General features: G+C 46.5%; 1 protein-coding gene across 1 annotated transcript; it reads right to left on the minus strand.

The window, feature by feature from the left end:
• Positions 1 to 343: 343 nt before the first annotated feature.
• Positions 344 to 781, minus strand: LOC135821713 (uncharacterized). The gene has a single exon (XM_065334711.1). The coding sequence runs from the start codon at positions 779 to 781 to the stop codon at positions 344 to 346; it is 438 nt and encodes a 145-aa protein (XP_065190783.1).
• Between the last annotated feature and the right edge of the window lie 17,018 nt (positions 782 to 17,799).

Raw genomic sequence — 17,799 nt, forward strand, 5'->3', positions numbered from 1 at the left:
AGGTGCAAAATACAGAGCTAGAGGGCAGATAAGGTTAGCGCTAACAGGGAACTGTTACACCATCCCTCCCTCCTAAGCGAGGCACAGGTGCCTCCAGGGAGTCGAGGAATATGTGGAAAGGGAATAATCAAATGTAATCGTGTCAACCCAACAACGCTCATCTAATTGAAGCACCGTGCAAGGTAACCAAGGACAGTCAGGCGAGTGAAGATAGCGGAAGTGGGGAAAATCTAAAACAGGAGGGGAATGGATGGCTTAACACAACAAGGATCCAGTGGGAATTCTCAAGGTACACGTGCAATTGAATTTGAGCGAGTAACATTTCGCGGTAACCATAGTGTCACTAACATGCCCTGGATGCCCTGTAACGCCTCAGAGCAACTATCGGCCTACCGGCCTCGTCCAGCAAGTTCCCTTCTGGCTCCCAGGTGGCTTCTTCGTCTGTGTTCCCTTGCGACTTGACAAGGTACTGAGTCTGATGCCTTCGCTGGCGATCGTCAAGAATCTTCTCCACCAGGTATCTGGTCTGACCGTGCAAGTCAATGAACGGTGGCAGGGGTGGCTGCCGCCTGCCGGGAATAGTATTCTGCTCATACCGGCGCAGAGCAGTGACATTGAAGACAGGGTGGCACCGAATAGCGCTGGGTAGATCCAGCTGATAGGCATTGGGTCCGTTCTTCTTGATGATTGGGTAGGGCCCGAACCACTTAGTGCGTAGCTTCTGTGAAGGCTGATCCCGGGCTTCTGCGGTTGTTAGGAAATCCTTGTACACCAGCACCATGCCGCCAACCTTCAGGTTGCTGGGCACCCTTCCCCTGTCTGCATACTGAGCTTGTCTAGCCTGAGCGGCAATCATGGCGTCCTTTGCCAACTTGACGGCATCCGCCCGATCCTGGATCCAGTCTGGGGCACTCCCTCCTCCCCTCCGTGCCAGGTAATCTGGTGGGTACTTGGGATTAAGTCCATAATTTAGATAACACGGCGTGCTAGAAGTGGAAGACTGATATGAACTATTAATTCCAAATTCGCAAAGAGGCAGAAGCTTGTCCCAATTATCTTGTTTGTGGTTAACAAACGCTCTAAGCACGTCCTCAATTACTCTATTCATTCTCTCAGTCTGCCCATCGGTCTGTGGGTGATTTGCAGCACTAAACGACAAGGTGGTACCTAATTGATGAAACAATTCCCGGAAAATTCAGAAGTAAATCTTGGGTCCCGATCACAAACAATAGTGGAACTCAAACCGTGTAATCTAAACACATTCTGGAGATACAAATCAGCAGAACCCTTAGCGTCAATTTTGGAAGTCGTGGGGACTAAATGGACACATTTTGTAAGCCGGTCAACAAATGTATAAATTGCATCAAAGCCCTGAGGGGTCTGGGGTAAGCCAGCGATAAAGTCCATGGAAATATCTTTCCAGGGGGTGTCTGGTACTGAGAGCGATTGCAGCAAACCGGATCTAGGCAACCCACCCTTAGTGCGCTGACATATGCCGCAAGATTTAACAAATTTCTTCACGTCAAAGCCCATCTTGGGCCAATAGAAGAATTGACGAAGCTGGAAATATGTACGATCCCGTCCCTGGTGGCCTGCCGTAACACAGTCGAGGTACTCCTGCAGGAGCTGAAGCCTTATACTGCACACTTGGGTACACACTATCGATTGTTTGGGGCTGCACGGAGGTATAGGTACCTGGACTCTTCTTCCCAATAGTACCGCTCGTGTAGATTATCAGAGGAATCGCCGCGCAGCCGCTGATTTTTTGGGGAAAGCTTCTCGTCATTCTGATATGCTTCCGAAATCATCTCAGCAACACTATCACTCAGTTCCAAAGCAAACTCAATCATATTCAAATGGGGTGCTGGTAGGATGGGTGGGCAATCCTTTTCCTCAACTACATTGCCAATTGCTGACCCGCGCAGATCAGGGCGGCGGGATAACGCATCAGCCATATTTTCCTTGCCGGGTTTGTGATTAACTGTGAAGTCATAGGCTGCAAGAAATTCAACCCATCTAGCTTCGCGCTTAGTGAGATTGGCTTTTGTGCTCAAGTGGACTACGGCCATGCTGTCACTGAACACTTCAAAATGCTGGAATAGATAAATTCTCCAGGATCGCAGTGCAAACACCACCGCCAGGGTTTCGCGTTCTGCAGCAGTGTAATTTCGCTCCGCTTGTTACAGCTTACGACTGGCATATGCCACAGGCTGCCAAGCACTATCGCTTTCCCCCTGTTGGAGAAGGACGCCTGCAATTGCAAAATCACTTGCGTCTGTTGCAACTCTGAAAGGCTTCTGCACGTTTGCTAGTTTCAACAGCGGTGCACTCAACAAGGCCTGTCTCAGGGATTCGAATGCATGCTGACGGGGGCCACTCCATTCGAACCTGGCATGTTTGCCAGTGATCTCCTCTAATGGCTGCGATATAGTAGAGTAGTGCTCAATAAATCTTCTAAAGTAGTTCGCAAAACCAAGGAACTGTCTCACCTCCGTAACTGTTGTCCGTGGCTGCCATTCCCTCACTGCTTTAAGCTTCTTTGGATCTGGAGCGATACATTCACCGTCGATGCGATGCCCTAGAAACAGAACATCCTTGACACCAAACTCACATTTCGACTGCTTACAGAATAGCCTATTTTTCCGGAGCGTCTCAAGAACTGTCTGGATATGTTCAAGATGATCTTGCCAGGATTTGCTGAAGATAAGAATATCATCCAGAAACACTACCACAAACCGCCGTAAGTACGCTTGGAGAATACTGTTCATCAGTGACTGAAACGTGGCAGGGGCGTTAGTTAATCCAAAGCCCATGACCCGGAACTGGAAATGACCGAAGGGAGTATTGATAGCCGTCTTAGGTACATCTTCCTGACGGATCCTAAGCTGATTGCATCCCGAGCGTAAATCCAGCTTACTGAAGTATGACCTACCTTGAATGGTATCAAACAGGTCATCAATGTTTCGGAGGCAAGCTTTGTTTTTGATGGTGATCCTGTTCAAATTCCGCCAATCACAAACCATGCGCAATGAGCCATCAGACTTTTAAACGAAAAAGACTGGGGCACCGTATGGTGACTTGCTGGGTTCGATGAAGCCCTTGCGGAGGAGTTCCGTGAGCTGGGCTTGCAATTCGTCCATCTCGGGTTTGGGGAGACGGTAGGCAGCCCGTGATGGAGGAACGGCACCCTCCTCAGTCACAATCTCATGGTCGACATCCCTCTCTGGCGGAAGCTCGGTCGGCAGGTCGTCTGGAAAGATGTCAGAGTACCGCCGCAGAAGGTTAGCCAGCTGCTCTTGATGATCTGGGTGTTGCATGGCGGCTGATGGCTTGCTGTCCTCCTCCTATTCGTCAGTAGCGTTGACCCACGCCAGGATTCTCTGCGCGCCTTTCCTCAACTCGCGGCGAGCCTGGGAACCAGATATGAGCATGCTCTCAGTTGGCGGCGACTCCTGATGCTCCGTTTCACTATTTTGGCCGGAAGGGTGTTTAGCAACGAGCGGCTCTCCGTTCAGTTTGACTTCGTTGGTCTGAAAGTTGATATCCGGATTGTGTCTGGTCAGCCATGGCTTGCTCAGGATAGCATCACAGCGGGTCAACCGAAGAACTGTGAAAGATTGGGTGTCGCTGAAGTCTTTCACGATAACAGCGGAAGCGTGCTGGGCCCATAACCCAGAGGTCGATGGATCGAAACCATCCTCTGCTACCAGTGTGACCGTTTGAAGGTATTCTTGGAAAAGACAATGCTTGCTCAAGGCAACACAACTGATATAAGGCACTTCGTGCCCTAAGGTGATAACGCGAGTGCTGACAGGATAAGGAAAGGTGCAAGATACAGAGCTAGAGGGCAGATAAGGTTAGCGCTAACAGGGAACTGTTACAGTACCTCTCTTTCAGCCAATACACTTGAAGTTGAAGTCGTAGTCACCCCTTTTAACGTTAGCGATCACCGTGAATATCTGTAAATGTGTCCAACCCTTAGGTTTCTTCTGCTTTGAGACGTTTTTCAAGGCTCCTAGTTGTTGGCTTGATTATATGATGTAATGACACCATTACGTTGTTCTTTTTATACGCTCATATGCTGTTGCTGTGCTGTTGCTATGCTGTTGCCAAGGGCCCGCGAGCGTCCGGCACCAGGCCTAACATATTTTCCATGCTACATGTACATGTATTTGGTCTCACTTATAATAATTCTGTTCAGCACAACTTGTTTTTTGCAACATTCTTTCGTTGCTAAGGTGTTGCTAGTGCTGGTACTTACCAAGTTTTCCTATTGTTTTCCAGGAGAAAATACGGCTCGCATTTCCAGTGTATGACAAGTCATAACTCTCTTCATTCTTGACCAATTTCCCAAAAATTTGGACCAATGGAAAGACATCAGAATCAGGAAGGTTTTGAGACTTGTTTGAGTGTGTTTCTTGAGATATGAAATTTTACACTGGAATCCCTACCTTTAGTACAACGAAGATTCCTGATGAGTGTTGTACGAAAACTTTTCTGAATCTTTTTTTTTTCTCTAAACGATTTCTTCACATTTTCATCGTTTCATGGCACATTGTCTCCACAGTTTTACATTACATTAATAAAGTGCACACAAATGTCGATCCAGCTTGTATTACTGATTGCGGTTATCAAATTGTTGTTACAGGGACTGTAGATTGTGCTAGTTTTCGTTGCGCTTTTCCGTCCCCTTTTTGGTCTCTCCATAACGTTGAACCTTCCTAGTTGGAAGGCTGTTGGTTAGCGCAACGGAGATGTGTTGAAGCTAGGTGTAGAAACGTCGAATGTCTCAGGACTCTGTCATTTTTGCCTAGTTGTTGCAATTTCTGGCTGTATAGTATCTGGTTACAGTGATGGAAAGTTACTCTTAACTAGTACCCATATGTCCTTTTCCTTTCTACATACACACAGGCAATCATTTTTCCGGAATACTACAGAACCATCAGATGCCGCACAGATGGGGAGCAAGGGGGCATATTGGATAGAAGTGGGGCAGGGAAGAAGTAAAGTCTCCGGGCAATGCTTTTTGATTCGTTGCTACTCATATGCGAAGGCAAGAATGAAAATGAATTATGTGCAGCCAAAGTAACGTACCCTCGAGAAATGATCATAAATAGAAGGAAATTGAGCTAGGACATAACAATAGAAAACACCATGAAAATAATGAAGATTGAGAAAACGAATAATTTCATAAGGTAAAATGACTGGAAGAGACAACATTTTTTAAGTTGAGCGAATGTAATGAGAGAGAGAGAGACAGACCGAGTGAGAGAGAGACAGAGGGAGACAGAGAGACAGAGAGAGAGACACACACAGAGACAGTGGAAAAGACAGAGAGAGAGACACACAGAGAGAGGGGGGCAATGGTTGTTGGGTGGAGAGCAGTCATAATAGTCGGCCGTATGTGGTTGTTGGCATATTTCTTACGGTTCGCGTACAGTGACGTGTATGGGGAGACTGCGAAAGTGTAGGCAGGAGCGGATTCCATTTTGCGATGCAGGAATGAGAAAAAGAGCGATGGTTCTTTTCTTTTTTTTGGTGACTGACGAGGACGGATACTGGCTTTTTATGACGGATGATGTACTGCTGGTCTGGTGGTCGCACGATTAGATGTGCGACATTGCTATGCGGCTGCGGAGGTTTGCAGAAAGGCTTTCAAAATCACCGGACCCTTGACAAGATGAAGCTTGTACAGTAAATAGACCCCCTCTACACAGACACATGAATTACCGGATTAACCTTTTCATTTGGAACAAACACGATTCGTTGTGCTTTGGAATTGCCCTTTGAAAAATGTACACAGACATTCAGTTTTACAATGATATTTGACGACATATCTAGACTATCTGGCGAACAAAACACGGTAAATAATTAGAAAGGAATAACATGGGTAGGACATACGCCAGCTGAAACCCGCGACGTTCGGTCCTTGCTAACAATACCAGACGCAGGAGAGTTACCAGAGCTTCCCTGACGTCTTTGGCTTTTCCGCGAAGCTTGCCGCAAGATACAGGAGGTGTTGATGCAGTCTTGGCTGATGCCACCGCCTTGTTGCGACGGTGTTTGGCTATTGAGCTAAACCGTGATATCCATCTAGGTATGTTCATACCAAGCATTTGCCTATGCTTTAGCCAAACATATGCACAAAGCGCATACTCCAGGCTTGTTTTTCCGTACATAGCGAAATCATGGCCTGAAGAAGAGCAGACGTTGAACCGTGTGCGTCCCGCCAGGAGAGAGGGTGCCAGAGCATAAATTTTCAATAAGGCCACACGCAGCACGTCAATACATGAATCGCTGACATCCCAAACGTCTTTTCGCCTGTACAGCTGTAGTGTGCGTAATATGTCAGGTTCCCAGCAACCTGGCTCGATGGCGCTTGTTCTTCTAAACAATGACTCTCCAGGCCGCGAGAGAATAGTGAGCGAGACCCGTGCCAGCATTGAGGCCTCTATATGCCCAAACCTTGAAAACCGACCAGTGCGTGACGAGTTCTTATGCATGGTCGTGTAACATATTTCGGGATGGTTATGAATTAGGTTTGGCAAGAAAAGGCCACATTGCTCCGCTGTGTCACGAGCAAGCTCAAACACTGAGGGAGCAGTGCAGTTTGGGTAGGTCACAGGCTTTCCTTGCGCATCCTTATGCACCTCACGAAACGTATGGAATGCACTGTGTAGGATAATCAAACAGCCTATGTATTTCCCTGGCTGAGTGCGAATATCCACTCCCCTGCAGTTGGCGACTTCAACGCGCACCAATTGCGCCAAAGCACAAAATACTACTTTGCTGACCTGCTCCAGTGTGCAGAGAACTGGCGCGACTCTTGTGGTGCTCTGCAACGGCGGACTGCACACAGTAGAGATGAATTCCTCGGTGGTGTATTGATTCCGGGGCCTGCGCTGTTGTCCATGCTGGTCGCACTTCACAATCCCACAGAACACTAATAGCAGCACAGCGGTAGTGACATAGGATCGTAAATGAATAATTCGAGATCTGTCCTTGGGTGTATTCCGCGAATATTCACAATTACTTTGTCCAGAACTAAGATACGGATCGGATCTATTGCCCCTTCGGTACTTCGTTTGCACTGTGATAGTGGCCTTTTCGAAGCTAGAATTAGGGGGCTGCACGCCAGTTCTGCCACATCATGTAAAGCACACCTCTTTGGTGAAGAGCGTCTGCTGGTGTTGCTGACTTTGGCTGTGGAGTTTCTGGGGCTCTGACTGGAACTGAGTGCGCAGCAGCTCCTATCGCTCTTGGCGTTGCTAACTACATGTATACTCGGGCGAGTCAGGTTCGCCTTACCACTCTGCGTGTTCGTGTCGAACTGAAGTCGCTTGGATGCTGAGAGTAGTGTCTGTTCTCAAGCCTCGCAGCATAGTGGTTGATCTTCACGGAAATCAACTGGCACGACCAAACGTCAGGTGTTTTCCCATCCCTATTCGCCCGATACTAGGACGCTAGCAATGGAGCTTATTCAACAACATTAATGACGCAATGAGGCCGTGTCATGATGGCAGTGTGTTACATGATTTGCTGTATGAAGCTAGAAGAACGGCCACAAAATCACGGGAAACCTATGCCCACGAACAGTGTTGGGATTTGAACCCAAACTGTCAGATTCTCAGTCGGAGTATCTGAAAGTTTGGGTTCAAATCCCAACATTTGGCTTCAGATTCTTCTTCATTCAGTTTTGATTTTGTTCAAATTCAATGCGTATTTTGTTCTTGATCAAACAAAACACCAGCTCCGCAATATCTGCACGGCCACAGAATTCCGGCCGCTTGTCCGTTGGCAAGGGAGTCGGCGTGTACACGTAGCTCAAAAATTGTCTGGCTGTGTACTGGCCATTTTCAGTTCCGTTCCGTCCACTTTTCTCAATGCTCACTGCGGTCGACGCTGGCGTGTGGGATAAAATACAGATAAACAGGGCAAGTGGAATCATTCTGAAGTTAGGGTCCTGTAGTACGCATCTCATCCTGATGCATTCTGACATAAGAATCTCAACAATAACTGCTAATACCTTTCGCATATACAATAATGATTAATTAGACGAGGGTTTCACAGACGCTCGAGGACAGTTTGCAAGTGAATTGGTTCAGCCGTGGTTGGCTATTTATGATGCTGAGTTATGAATAGTCACGCTACACTACCCACACTGGCTGCCTGGGATGTAGTTGTTGAAGATCAGTGGGCTATTTTGGAACGGCTTGCATTTGCGGGGACTGCCCTGATAAGATGTGAATTGAGACTGGTTGGTGGATGCAAAGGTGTCGATTAGTGTGAAATTGAAATTCTGATCTCTATTATGGTTGGCTATAAACACCCTGCAAACGCCACGCAAAGTGGTCAATGGCTACCCCAGCCATGTATTTCTTGGAATAAAATGAATAAAAAGAATTGACGGCAACATTGAGTTCACAGGTGGTAGCAACAAAGCATGTTTGTAGAAGCGATGGAGACAGCACATACAATAGCTGAAGTATTTGGACCACACACCAGTTTATGCGGAAGAGTCACTCCACCAGCAACGTTGTCATGGACGCTGCATTTCATTAAATTCGGATCTCTTTTGAATTGATGACGTCAATGAGCTCACAGGTGATAACCTAAATTATCATGACTGAGCCGGAATCAGCGAGAACGACCCTTAGACAATTCGTAATTCTTTCGAGAAAAAGGTCGATTTGTGACGTTCAACGATTTCTTGAGCTGTTCGCAGAGCATACACGGCAGTCATTGTGTACAGCTAGCTCAAGCCTGGTGGGGAGTAGATGCTGAAGTAGCCGCTGAAGTTCAGAGTCAGGATGAGACGTTCTTTGGTTCCGACATCGATGTCGACAGCAAGGCGGAATCGCAGCCGTCGTCTCCTGCTGCGATACGGCTCAATGTGGCCGATGACTCGCGAGAGTCGGAAGATGAGGAGTCGTCACCTGCGATAAATTCTGAGTCTGGAGCTAGTGACGGCAGCGACGTCGTGTCTTCAGCTGCGGAGGAAGAAATGGAAGGCGAGATTGCGGAACGACTCCACGCAGGATGAAGCTGCGAATATGTCGATCATTTCTCCGCACTCATCAGCTGTTCTTTGTCGATATAGCTGCTTACTGCACTATTTCAAAAGTATTCAAGCTGCCTACCCACCTTTCGAATGCTGAATATTCATTGTACACATACATCGTATACATACATTGCACCAATTTGGAGTACATATTATAATTGGTGTATACATCCGTTTAGAATCTGAATATTGAACTTTATCTTGGCTGAGGTCCTTCAGTAGATGTGTTTCAACAAATTTCTAATAAAAATGATTTTTGAAAATTTTGACCCTAAGGGCTGTTTTCGCTGGTTGAGGCCCATGTATGAATCGTAAAATCAAGCATGTATATTATAGCTATCATGTATGATGAGCCATCGCGAATGCGAGCGCTGACAAACCTGTACTGGATACTGACAGTGCAAGATGCGTAATTGGACACCACAGGTGACAACTCAGCGTTTTACAACGGATCACGGAAAACTAAACGGTAATGCCGCGGTCACACCAAACAAGCCGCTTCCCGCTTGCGCTGAAAGTGGCTTGTGCTGAATGGGGCGGTTGGTCACACCAGGGCGCGAAATCGGCTGGATTTTTTGGTGTGCTAGAGTTGTTTTTCTTCCCGCTCATTTTTGAATATGATTTTCTCTTGTTTTCACGTGGCAAACAACAGAGTTTTGTTGCTGGGCATTGGAGAGGAGTTTCATTGGAATCAGAGTGCTTGTTTGAAAGATTGAGGAAGGTTTGAGAGTCGTGAGTTTGTAGTGCAACGATGGATTCTGAAACTAGACGCCGTGTTGTTGTCTGCATCTTGCTGTGCACTGATATCATGGTGCGCATGCTTCTAGCGAATACCAGTCGCCCTTGTCCGACGCTACCAAGGCAGATCGTGCCTCGTAGTAAACACGCAAGGAACGATGAGGACGATGATGACGATGAATTGCTGGCCGCTGTCCCGCTCCTGTTTGGCAAGCGGAAACGACGTTTCTGGTGTGCATTGCGTAGCCCTGGTGTGTGGAATGACGATGTCATTGTACACTGGAACACCATGGGCGTGCAGTGGGATGTTGCTGACTGGGAAGACGACCAGTATAGACTTCATTTGCAGCTGAGCAAGAATGCATTCTGGACGTTGCATGGAGTTGTTGGTGGGTGGCTGGAGCGCTCTGTGACACATTACAGATTGCCAGTTTCCTCTGCAAAGCGGGTATCGATTACTTTGCACACGATTGCGCATAACAGTACGAAATAGAGGTTGCGACTTCGGCGATGATTTTGTTTAGGAATGGGTTTGCTCACGATTGCGCATGGTTTGTCAATTGCACAACTGGCCTTGATTTACGGAATTGGGAAGTCTACCGCTGTCGCCATCGTGCACGACACGATATCAGTACTGAAGAAGCAGCTGGCCAATAGAGTGATTAAATTCCCAAGTGGTAAAAAGTTGCGAACGGTAATGAAGGAGTTCAAGGAACTTTGTGGATTGCCTCGCTGTGCAGGAGCAATTGATGGGACCTTCATGCGCATTAGAAAACCAGTGAAGTATGGTGATGCGTATTATTGCTACCAGAAGTATTCTTCTACTTTTATATTGGCGGTGGTTGATGCGAGCGGCCAATTTACGTACATTGATGCAGGACGAGCGGGCTCGATGGGAGATGCCGCAACTTTCCACGCCAGTAGTTTGGAGCAGAAAATCACTGACAAGACAAGGCTCACAATCCTTGAGCGTTAAGAGAATAGGAATGTCCTGAATGGCACGTACATACGCCCATACATTGTCGGCGATGCTGCATTTCCATTGGCTCCGACAATGATGAAGTGTTTCTCTGACAACCAGGCGCTGGAGCCCTACCAGCGCACCTTCAATTATCCGCTGATAAGAACGAGGAGAGTAGTGGAGCAAGCGTTTGGGCGTCTGAAAGGCCGCTACGCAATTTTGGACTCGTCAAAGCTCCGGGACCCGATATTTGCTGCTGATGTTGCTCTGGTATGCTGTGCACTGCCCAACTTCTGTGAAACCTTTGCGTCAACGGAAGGTGAGAGCTGGTGCTGTGACCCACAAGAATACGGACCAGGTCCAACTGACCGGTTTGTTTTGGAAACCAATGCCACCTGTTCTGTTGTACGCGAGACATTAAGGAGGCGAAATCGCCAGTTTGTGGTGCGACGTTAAATAAACTTCTACAACAACAACAACATTGGCACGGCATGTGCATACCCGTCGGCCTATCTGAAGGAAATCTTAGTTTCAATACAACTGTTTTGTCTTTTGCCAATCTGACTTGAGGAGTGCTGTATATACGATGTGTAGCGTGGTGTAGTGTGTAGCTACTGTAGCGTGCACTGCTGTGTGCTATAATCTTCTGCTACCATTGTTTTTGCTGCGTAAATCTAGCTGTGTGCAAGTGATGTGTCGGTTCACTCAATTCAATTGTTTTGCAGTCTCAATTTCTGCCTTGATCTATGGCGCTACATGCAAATCTCGTCTACATACGCAGTCTGACTCAATACATGCATCATGTTTCTCCTGTATGCTGTAGTCTGCACTGTGCATCATCGTCTCTTTCTGCACATTCGCATTGTGACCGTTCAGTTGTAATTTGTTCCCTAGCTGTATGGACTGTAGATGTTTTGCAGCTCAGGTTACGTTTTGAAGACTGCCTCTGTCTCTTGCATGCATCACAGGAACTCACACAAAATATTTGTACTTCGAGGTACATTATGATGAACACCGCGCACACACTCATACCGACAGTGTGTGTGAAATGCTTTGCGAGAAGCACGGTGGTGTTACAATATTGTCAACATGGTTATTAATATTATTCTGCAAGCAAGCCTTTGCTGGTCGTGACTGACCTGACTTGTGCTAAAAAATATGGACATGGATTTACGCCGGTGATCTTTGCTGCAATGGGCTAGAGGGCACATTAGTAGCAGGTGCCAATAACAGCTACTGTATACAGGGAAAGAAAATAATTAATAATATGTACAAACTGATAAAAAAAAGGTCGAAAGTGGAAGGAACTAATGTGTGCTGTGTGTAATGGCTGAAGTTATACAATTACACTAGATACCCTTGACAATAATAACGGATACAATTGCACTAGATACCCTTAACAATAATAACGGATACAATTACACTAGATACTCTAGATACTAGATACTCGGTACTCTAGATACTAGATACTCTAACAATTTTATCAAACATTATGATAATTACCACATCAAATGCTGCGGAGACCTATCCAGAATCGGCAATATGCTGGCCCTGGCCTGGAGATCTGCAACTATAATCAGCTTCTACTTTGCAACACTAACGGATTAGTCCCCTTTGTCGATTGATGGATCAATCGGTAGATTCGGCTCTGTTTTTCTTTCCTTTCTTTCTTGTTTTGAATTGTACATTGAACTCATTGGATTTCTTTGTATTCTGTATCTCGTTATCGGTATATTTCCCTCTAGCCCTCTCACTTAGGATGAGCTTTCTTTTTTATGGCAGCTTAAGCGAAGGCTATATACCTGCTTTATGCAGGTTGATGCCAACGCGAACAAGCAAAAAAATAAATAAAAATAACAAACTGATAAGCGAAGGCGGACTGTCTCAGACATAATATACAATGTATCTACTTCTCAAGGACACCCTTGATCAGCTCCGCCTGGAAGCACATGATCGCCTTCAAATTGTTTGTGAGGAAGGTTTGTTGGTTCTCCTGCAACTTGGCAGTAGTGTCGACAAGCTGCGTTTGGAGCATGGTGCAGTGCTTCTCCGAGCGCTCTGCCATCTCCCTGTCGTGCTGGATTGTCCTCTCGGCACGCATGTTAGCATCCTCCATCTTGGCTTTCGACGTACTGGCATAGATGTCCAGGAACTTGTCCATAGCAGACCCTTGCCTCGCCTTGGCATTTGCACCCCTAGCTGCACTGTGGCTGCTAATTGCTGCAGCCTCGTCTGCTGTCTTGAATGCCCGTTTTGCTGGCGGACGATCAATTGGCAATTGGCGTTGCTGGTGTTGGTGGGCGCTTGGCGCCTACTTGGATGTCGTCACTGTCACTCTCTGATGACGAGATCCAGTCGTCAACCAGAGATGCTGCACTCGCGCTTGCAACCCCTGGCTGGGTGACTGCTGTGGCAGTGGCAGTAGCCACTTCAGGTTGTGTTACTGCTGTCGCTGCCAATGCAGGTTCCAATAGCATTTGTGTCGCTGCCACCTCCACGACAACTGCAGACAACTCCGGACTAGTGTCTACGGAAAAACTGAATCCCAGAGTCGGGTGGTCAGCAAACAGCTCATAGAAGAGCTGACGACGGGGCCACTTTGCAACCTGTAAAATATCGAAGTAGACAACAAAATAGAGTTGCCGTGAGAAAGAATGTATGATACATTTACACACAATTTCTATGAACGCGCACCCAGACTTTCTTCCAGTATATTCAGAAAGATTTTGTTCTTCTGTCATCTTCCTTTTACAATGCTCAATCACCGCACATCAGACTGTTGTAAATTGTATTTGTAGAAATAACGTACTTTAGATTCTCAGCTTTGCAAATATTCAAATTGACAAAGATACTCACATCATGAACATGATTCCAGTCAATGTGCTCTGCTGGACTGGCGTCATCGCCTTCGGAATCGGCAGCGGATCCCGTCTGAGGCTTCTTCTGCTTTAGCAGAGGTCGAACATGCTTCAGGAGTAATCTTTTCCCGGTGGCCTGTGGAGTTTGGGAACAATTTGAAAACATTATTGGTGTTGGGGAGTACGAGACAGGACTGGCGCATGAAAACGAACACGAACTATTATTCCATGATTTGCACCGGACAAAGACAAGTGAATCGTACCTTCAAATACTCAATCTTGTTCTTCAGCTTCTTGTCGGTCAGTTCCACCAGCCACTGCGGCACTTCCCGTCCGCCTTCTCCAGCACACTTCTCCAGTTCGTCCAAGATCCACGCTCTCTTTCTGGTATTTTTTCATAGTGGTCTCATACTTGGTTTTTGCTTCAAACCAAAGCTCCAGTAGTCGCCGCTCCAGTGCTACTGTCCAGGATTCCATGATGACCGATAAAAAGGCAAGGAGAGAAGTTTCACCAAGAACGAAACCAACAATGAAAGCCGGAATGTGCTGAACACGATGCTAGCTGCAAGATCATGCCAAGATGCGCTTTGAATGAGTTTATTTTTCCCGCCACTGCGCCAGAATGGCTGAAAGTGGCTGAATCCATTCAGCGCTCCCATTCAGCGCTTTGAAAACGGCTGACTGCTGAAAAAGGCTGAAGCCAAAACTTCAGCCGTTTCCGTAGCGACGATGACGTCAAAAAGCGCTTTTTTCCGCTGAATGGATGAATCGCGCTTGGTGTGACCGCGGCCTAAGTTACACGGTACGTACAGGCTATCATTTTGTACTCATTTTATCCACATACATTCATGCGTGGAACAGACTATAGGAAACACATTCATGAAATATTGCTGTCTGATTTGTCTGATAATTGCTCGTAATCGTTATTTGTATACGTCTGAACAAATCGGTGATTGTTACTGTGTGGTACCAGACATAGGCATAGGAAGGATATGAGTCCTGATCTAGGTGAGTGCTGTGATTTTGCCAGGCGAAATCAATACTTCACCGTGCTGCCTTCACATCTGTGTCGTATCGTGTTCCGCTTTTGGGAAAGCTGTATGCATGTGCTGACGTGTACGGAAGGATGTCCCCATCGAGATGAATGTACAGTGATGTGCGTGCATCTCAGTACATATACATGACCGTCTGCTCAAATTTGCAGAGAGATTCCTGAAAACAGTCAACTTTGCGTATAACGACACTCCGTAGGGCATCAGAAAAGTGTCCTTTTTCGCGAAGTGTCCATATAGCCGAAGTCTCGTTTGAATGTTTGTGAATATGACCTCGGGGCACTAAAGGCATGTCGCTTTACGCAAATCGTCGTTATCCAGATAGCAGGGAGGGCCCAAATATGCTCAAACCTTTCGCATATTATGCTTTTCTCACATTTTGGCCACTTGCTTCAAAATATGCTTCGAAATCACACAAACGCAGAAAAATATGCTCGAAATATGAACTGATATCATTGATAATTATGCGAATTCTTTACTCCTTGTAGCAAAATATGCTACATTTGGTACAATATGCTAGATTTGCAACTTTGTGCGACCTTGAGTCGCGGAAACTCTCTTCTCGGGCCAAATTTTCGCCCCGTGTATGGATGAGCATTTTTCCTTCCGGGCTATGTCTGGAAGTTGTCCCTGTCCGAGCGTGCCGTGGTAAGTTTCCTTGTCCATTTCCGCAATCTGCCTTATAATTTATGCGAATTCTTTGCTCCTTGTAGCAAAATATGCTACATTTGGTACAATATGCTAGATTTGCTACTTTATGCGACCTTGTGTCAAAAGACCAAACTTAATCTGCGAAAATATGCGCAAGAATATTCGGGCCCTCCCTACCAGGTAGTGGCAGTATCCGAAGATTAAAGTTTACAGCTCCATGGAACTTTGCTCTGGGCATGGAAAATCTTTCGTTATTCGTGAATTGTCGTTACATCCGCAGTCGTTATTAGCGAAATTGACGGTACGCAACCAAGTCTGGGAGGAAAATATAAAAAATTAATATCCTCAATCATATGGGAGGAGAGGTGCGATGATCACCCACTTAGTCGGGCTTTCTTCGTAGTGGATCAGTGTACATTGACGATAAAAAAAGTCTTATTGGGGCTTGTAGATCTGAAGTGCATGACAAGCCGACCAAACAATTCAACCAATCCAACCAGAAAACTACTAGTCCCGGCTCCACGCACAGTGTTTCATGGGAATTCACCAGTCATCAGCTAAGCTCTAGCAGACTACTCAAAGTTGCTCTCCGACTGCACTGAACTGTGTTGTTCTCCTCAAGGGGATATAAGCACATTTACAAGTATTATTTTTAGGCTGCAAGTATCTATTTGTGTAATGACAGTGTAGAAAGTCTGCATGGCATGTTTACAGTGGAGCCAACAACAGTGGAGCCAACTTGGCTGGCATCATGCGATCCGTTAATGCCAGAATTGGCAGAAGTGTGGACAATGTCAGAGAATTTTAATCAGAACATAGTCGAAAATGTGTTGGACACGTGTTGAACAGAAGAGAATATGCTACTGTGCCTAATGCCTGTGTACAGGCTTGTGCCAAACTTGTCAATCTGATCCTCTTCAGAGCTCCGCTACACAGCCAGGACCAAGAACAGCGGCATCCTGCTAGCATGGATCAAGAGACATAATTATGTAGTTTACTGCATGTTGCGGGTTGGAAGAGGGGTAGATTGTCTAGGTCCTACCAGACTTTTTTAATTTTTTTATGACACTCTAGATTACACACATAACCAGTGTGCCGCATCTCTGAGCAAGTCCAGCTACTGGTGCTAGCATAATCGCTTGTATTCAGCACGTGCACTGCGTTGCTCACATAGCAACCGATATACTGCAGATTACAACAAAAACATCCCTATCTACTTCCTTTTGAGTACGGCCTTGCGTACTACGCTCTCCCCATTCCGGGCATTTGAGCACTATTGCAGGTTAAGACGCACAGCCTCTATGTATTGCTTGTCTTCTAATTCTAGATATGATGCAGGTTCTTTGCCGCGATCCATTCCCGAAAGCCTCTCTCTCATTCCACCCACCGAACAGCAATCATATCCATAGGAACACATACCAACGAGAACTTCCGCGGTCTGCGGGCTACTGTGAATGTTAACCTGAAGTTGTTATTGTTGTTGTTGAAATTTTATTTTGTATCTCAGACAAACGGGCAATCTTGCCCAATATTATGATGGCGATAAAGCAACGGCCGAGAGCCAAGGATACAACAAGCAAGCCTCCATGAAAGAGAGAAAACACAGAAAACACAGACTGCAAATACTCAAAAAGAAAAAGAGAAAGGGAAAGGGAAAAAAATAAAAATGAAGAAGAAGAAAGCACAGTTGAGTCACGACTCCAAGTGCAAGCCTAGATGCTGGCTAACCATAAAAATAAACCTTTAAAGGTCTCTTGAATGATCTATGCCAGGCGACGGACTTGAACTCTTGGGGCAGAGCGTTCCATAATCTAACAGCAGAAACGTGCGGCCGACAGTCACCAGAGACTCGCCTGGTGGCAGGGACAACATACGCATTTTGATCGTTGATCCGAGTGACGCCTTCAGTCTGGCGACGTAGGCGCTTGGACAGGAGATTACTAATTCTGGCGGCGTGGATGCGAAGCATGAGGAGGCGGAGTTCACAGTGGGAGTATTTCTGAAGATGAGGATTCCGTTTGGTTTGCGTTGACCCCCTCCGAAGTAAAAAATGTCACCACTGACGGCGGCAGCTGCGCCACAATCGAGGCCCCTAGAATCCCTGACTCGTGCTGCGCGGTTGGTATTCAACTTGTACTGATTTGCAGGCAAGTTCGTTCGGGTCTGGATTATATGGGCATTGTTTCACCGGTTCCCTCGCAAACCCACACTTGCATCAGACACAACCATTGGAAGCATCGAACTAGTTAGAAGACTGTATTACCAAACATGTTCTCAAAAACACCATTGAAGAATCTAACTCAAAAAGAACAAAGAACGGAGAGCTGGGGACGCACATACCCGGCCCCGTACCGGACACACAGCCAAGAAGGACGACACCGTAGCGTCCCCACGCTTGACTGCCAAAGAAAACAGCAAGCAAAGAAAATCGGCCAGCGGGCGCAGTTCAAACATCTTGAACGACACGCTCAAAGCAAA

Source organism: Sycon ciliatum, chromosome 7 (assembly GCF_964019385.1).
Source record: "Sycon ciliatum chromosome 7, ocSycCili1.1, whole genome shotgun sequence".
Classification (NCBI taxonomy): domain Eukaryota; kingdom Metazoa; phylum Porifera; class Calcarea; order Leucosolenida; family Sycettidae; genus Sycon; species Sycon ciliatum.

Bases quoted from the DNA above. Each gene is read 5' to 3' on its own strand.
- LOC135821713 (XM_065334711.1), bottom strand. From the start codon at position 781: ATGGTGCTGGTGTACAAGGATTTCCTAACAACCGCAGAAGCCCGGGAT.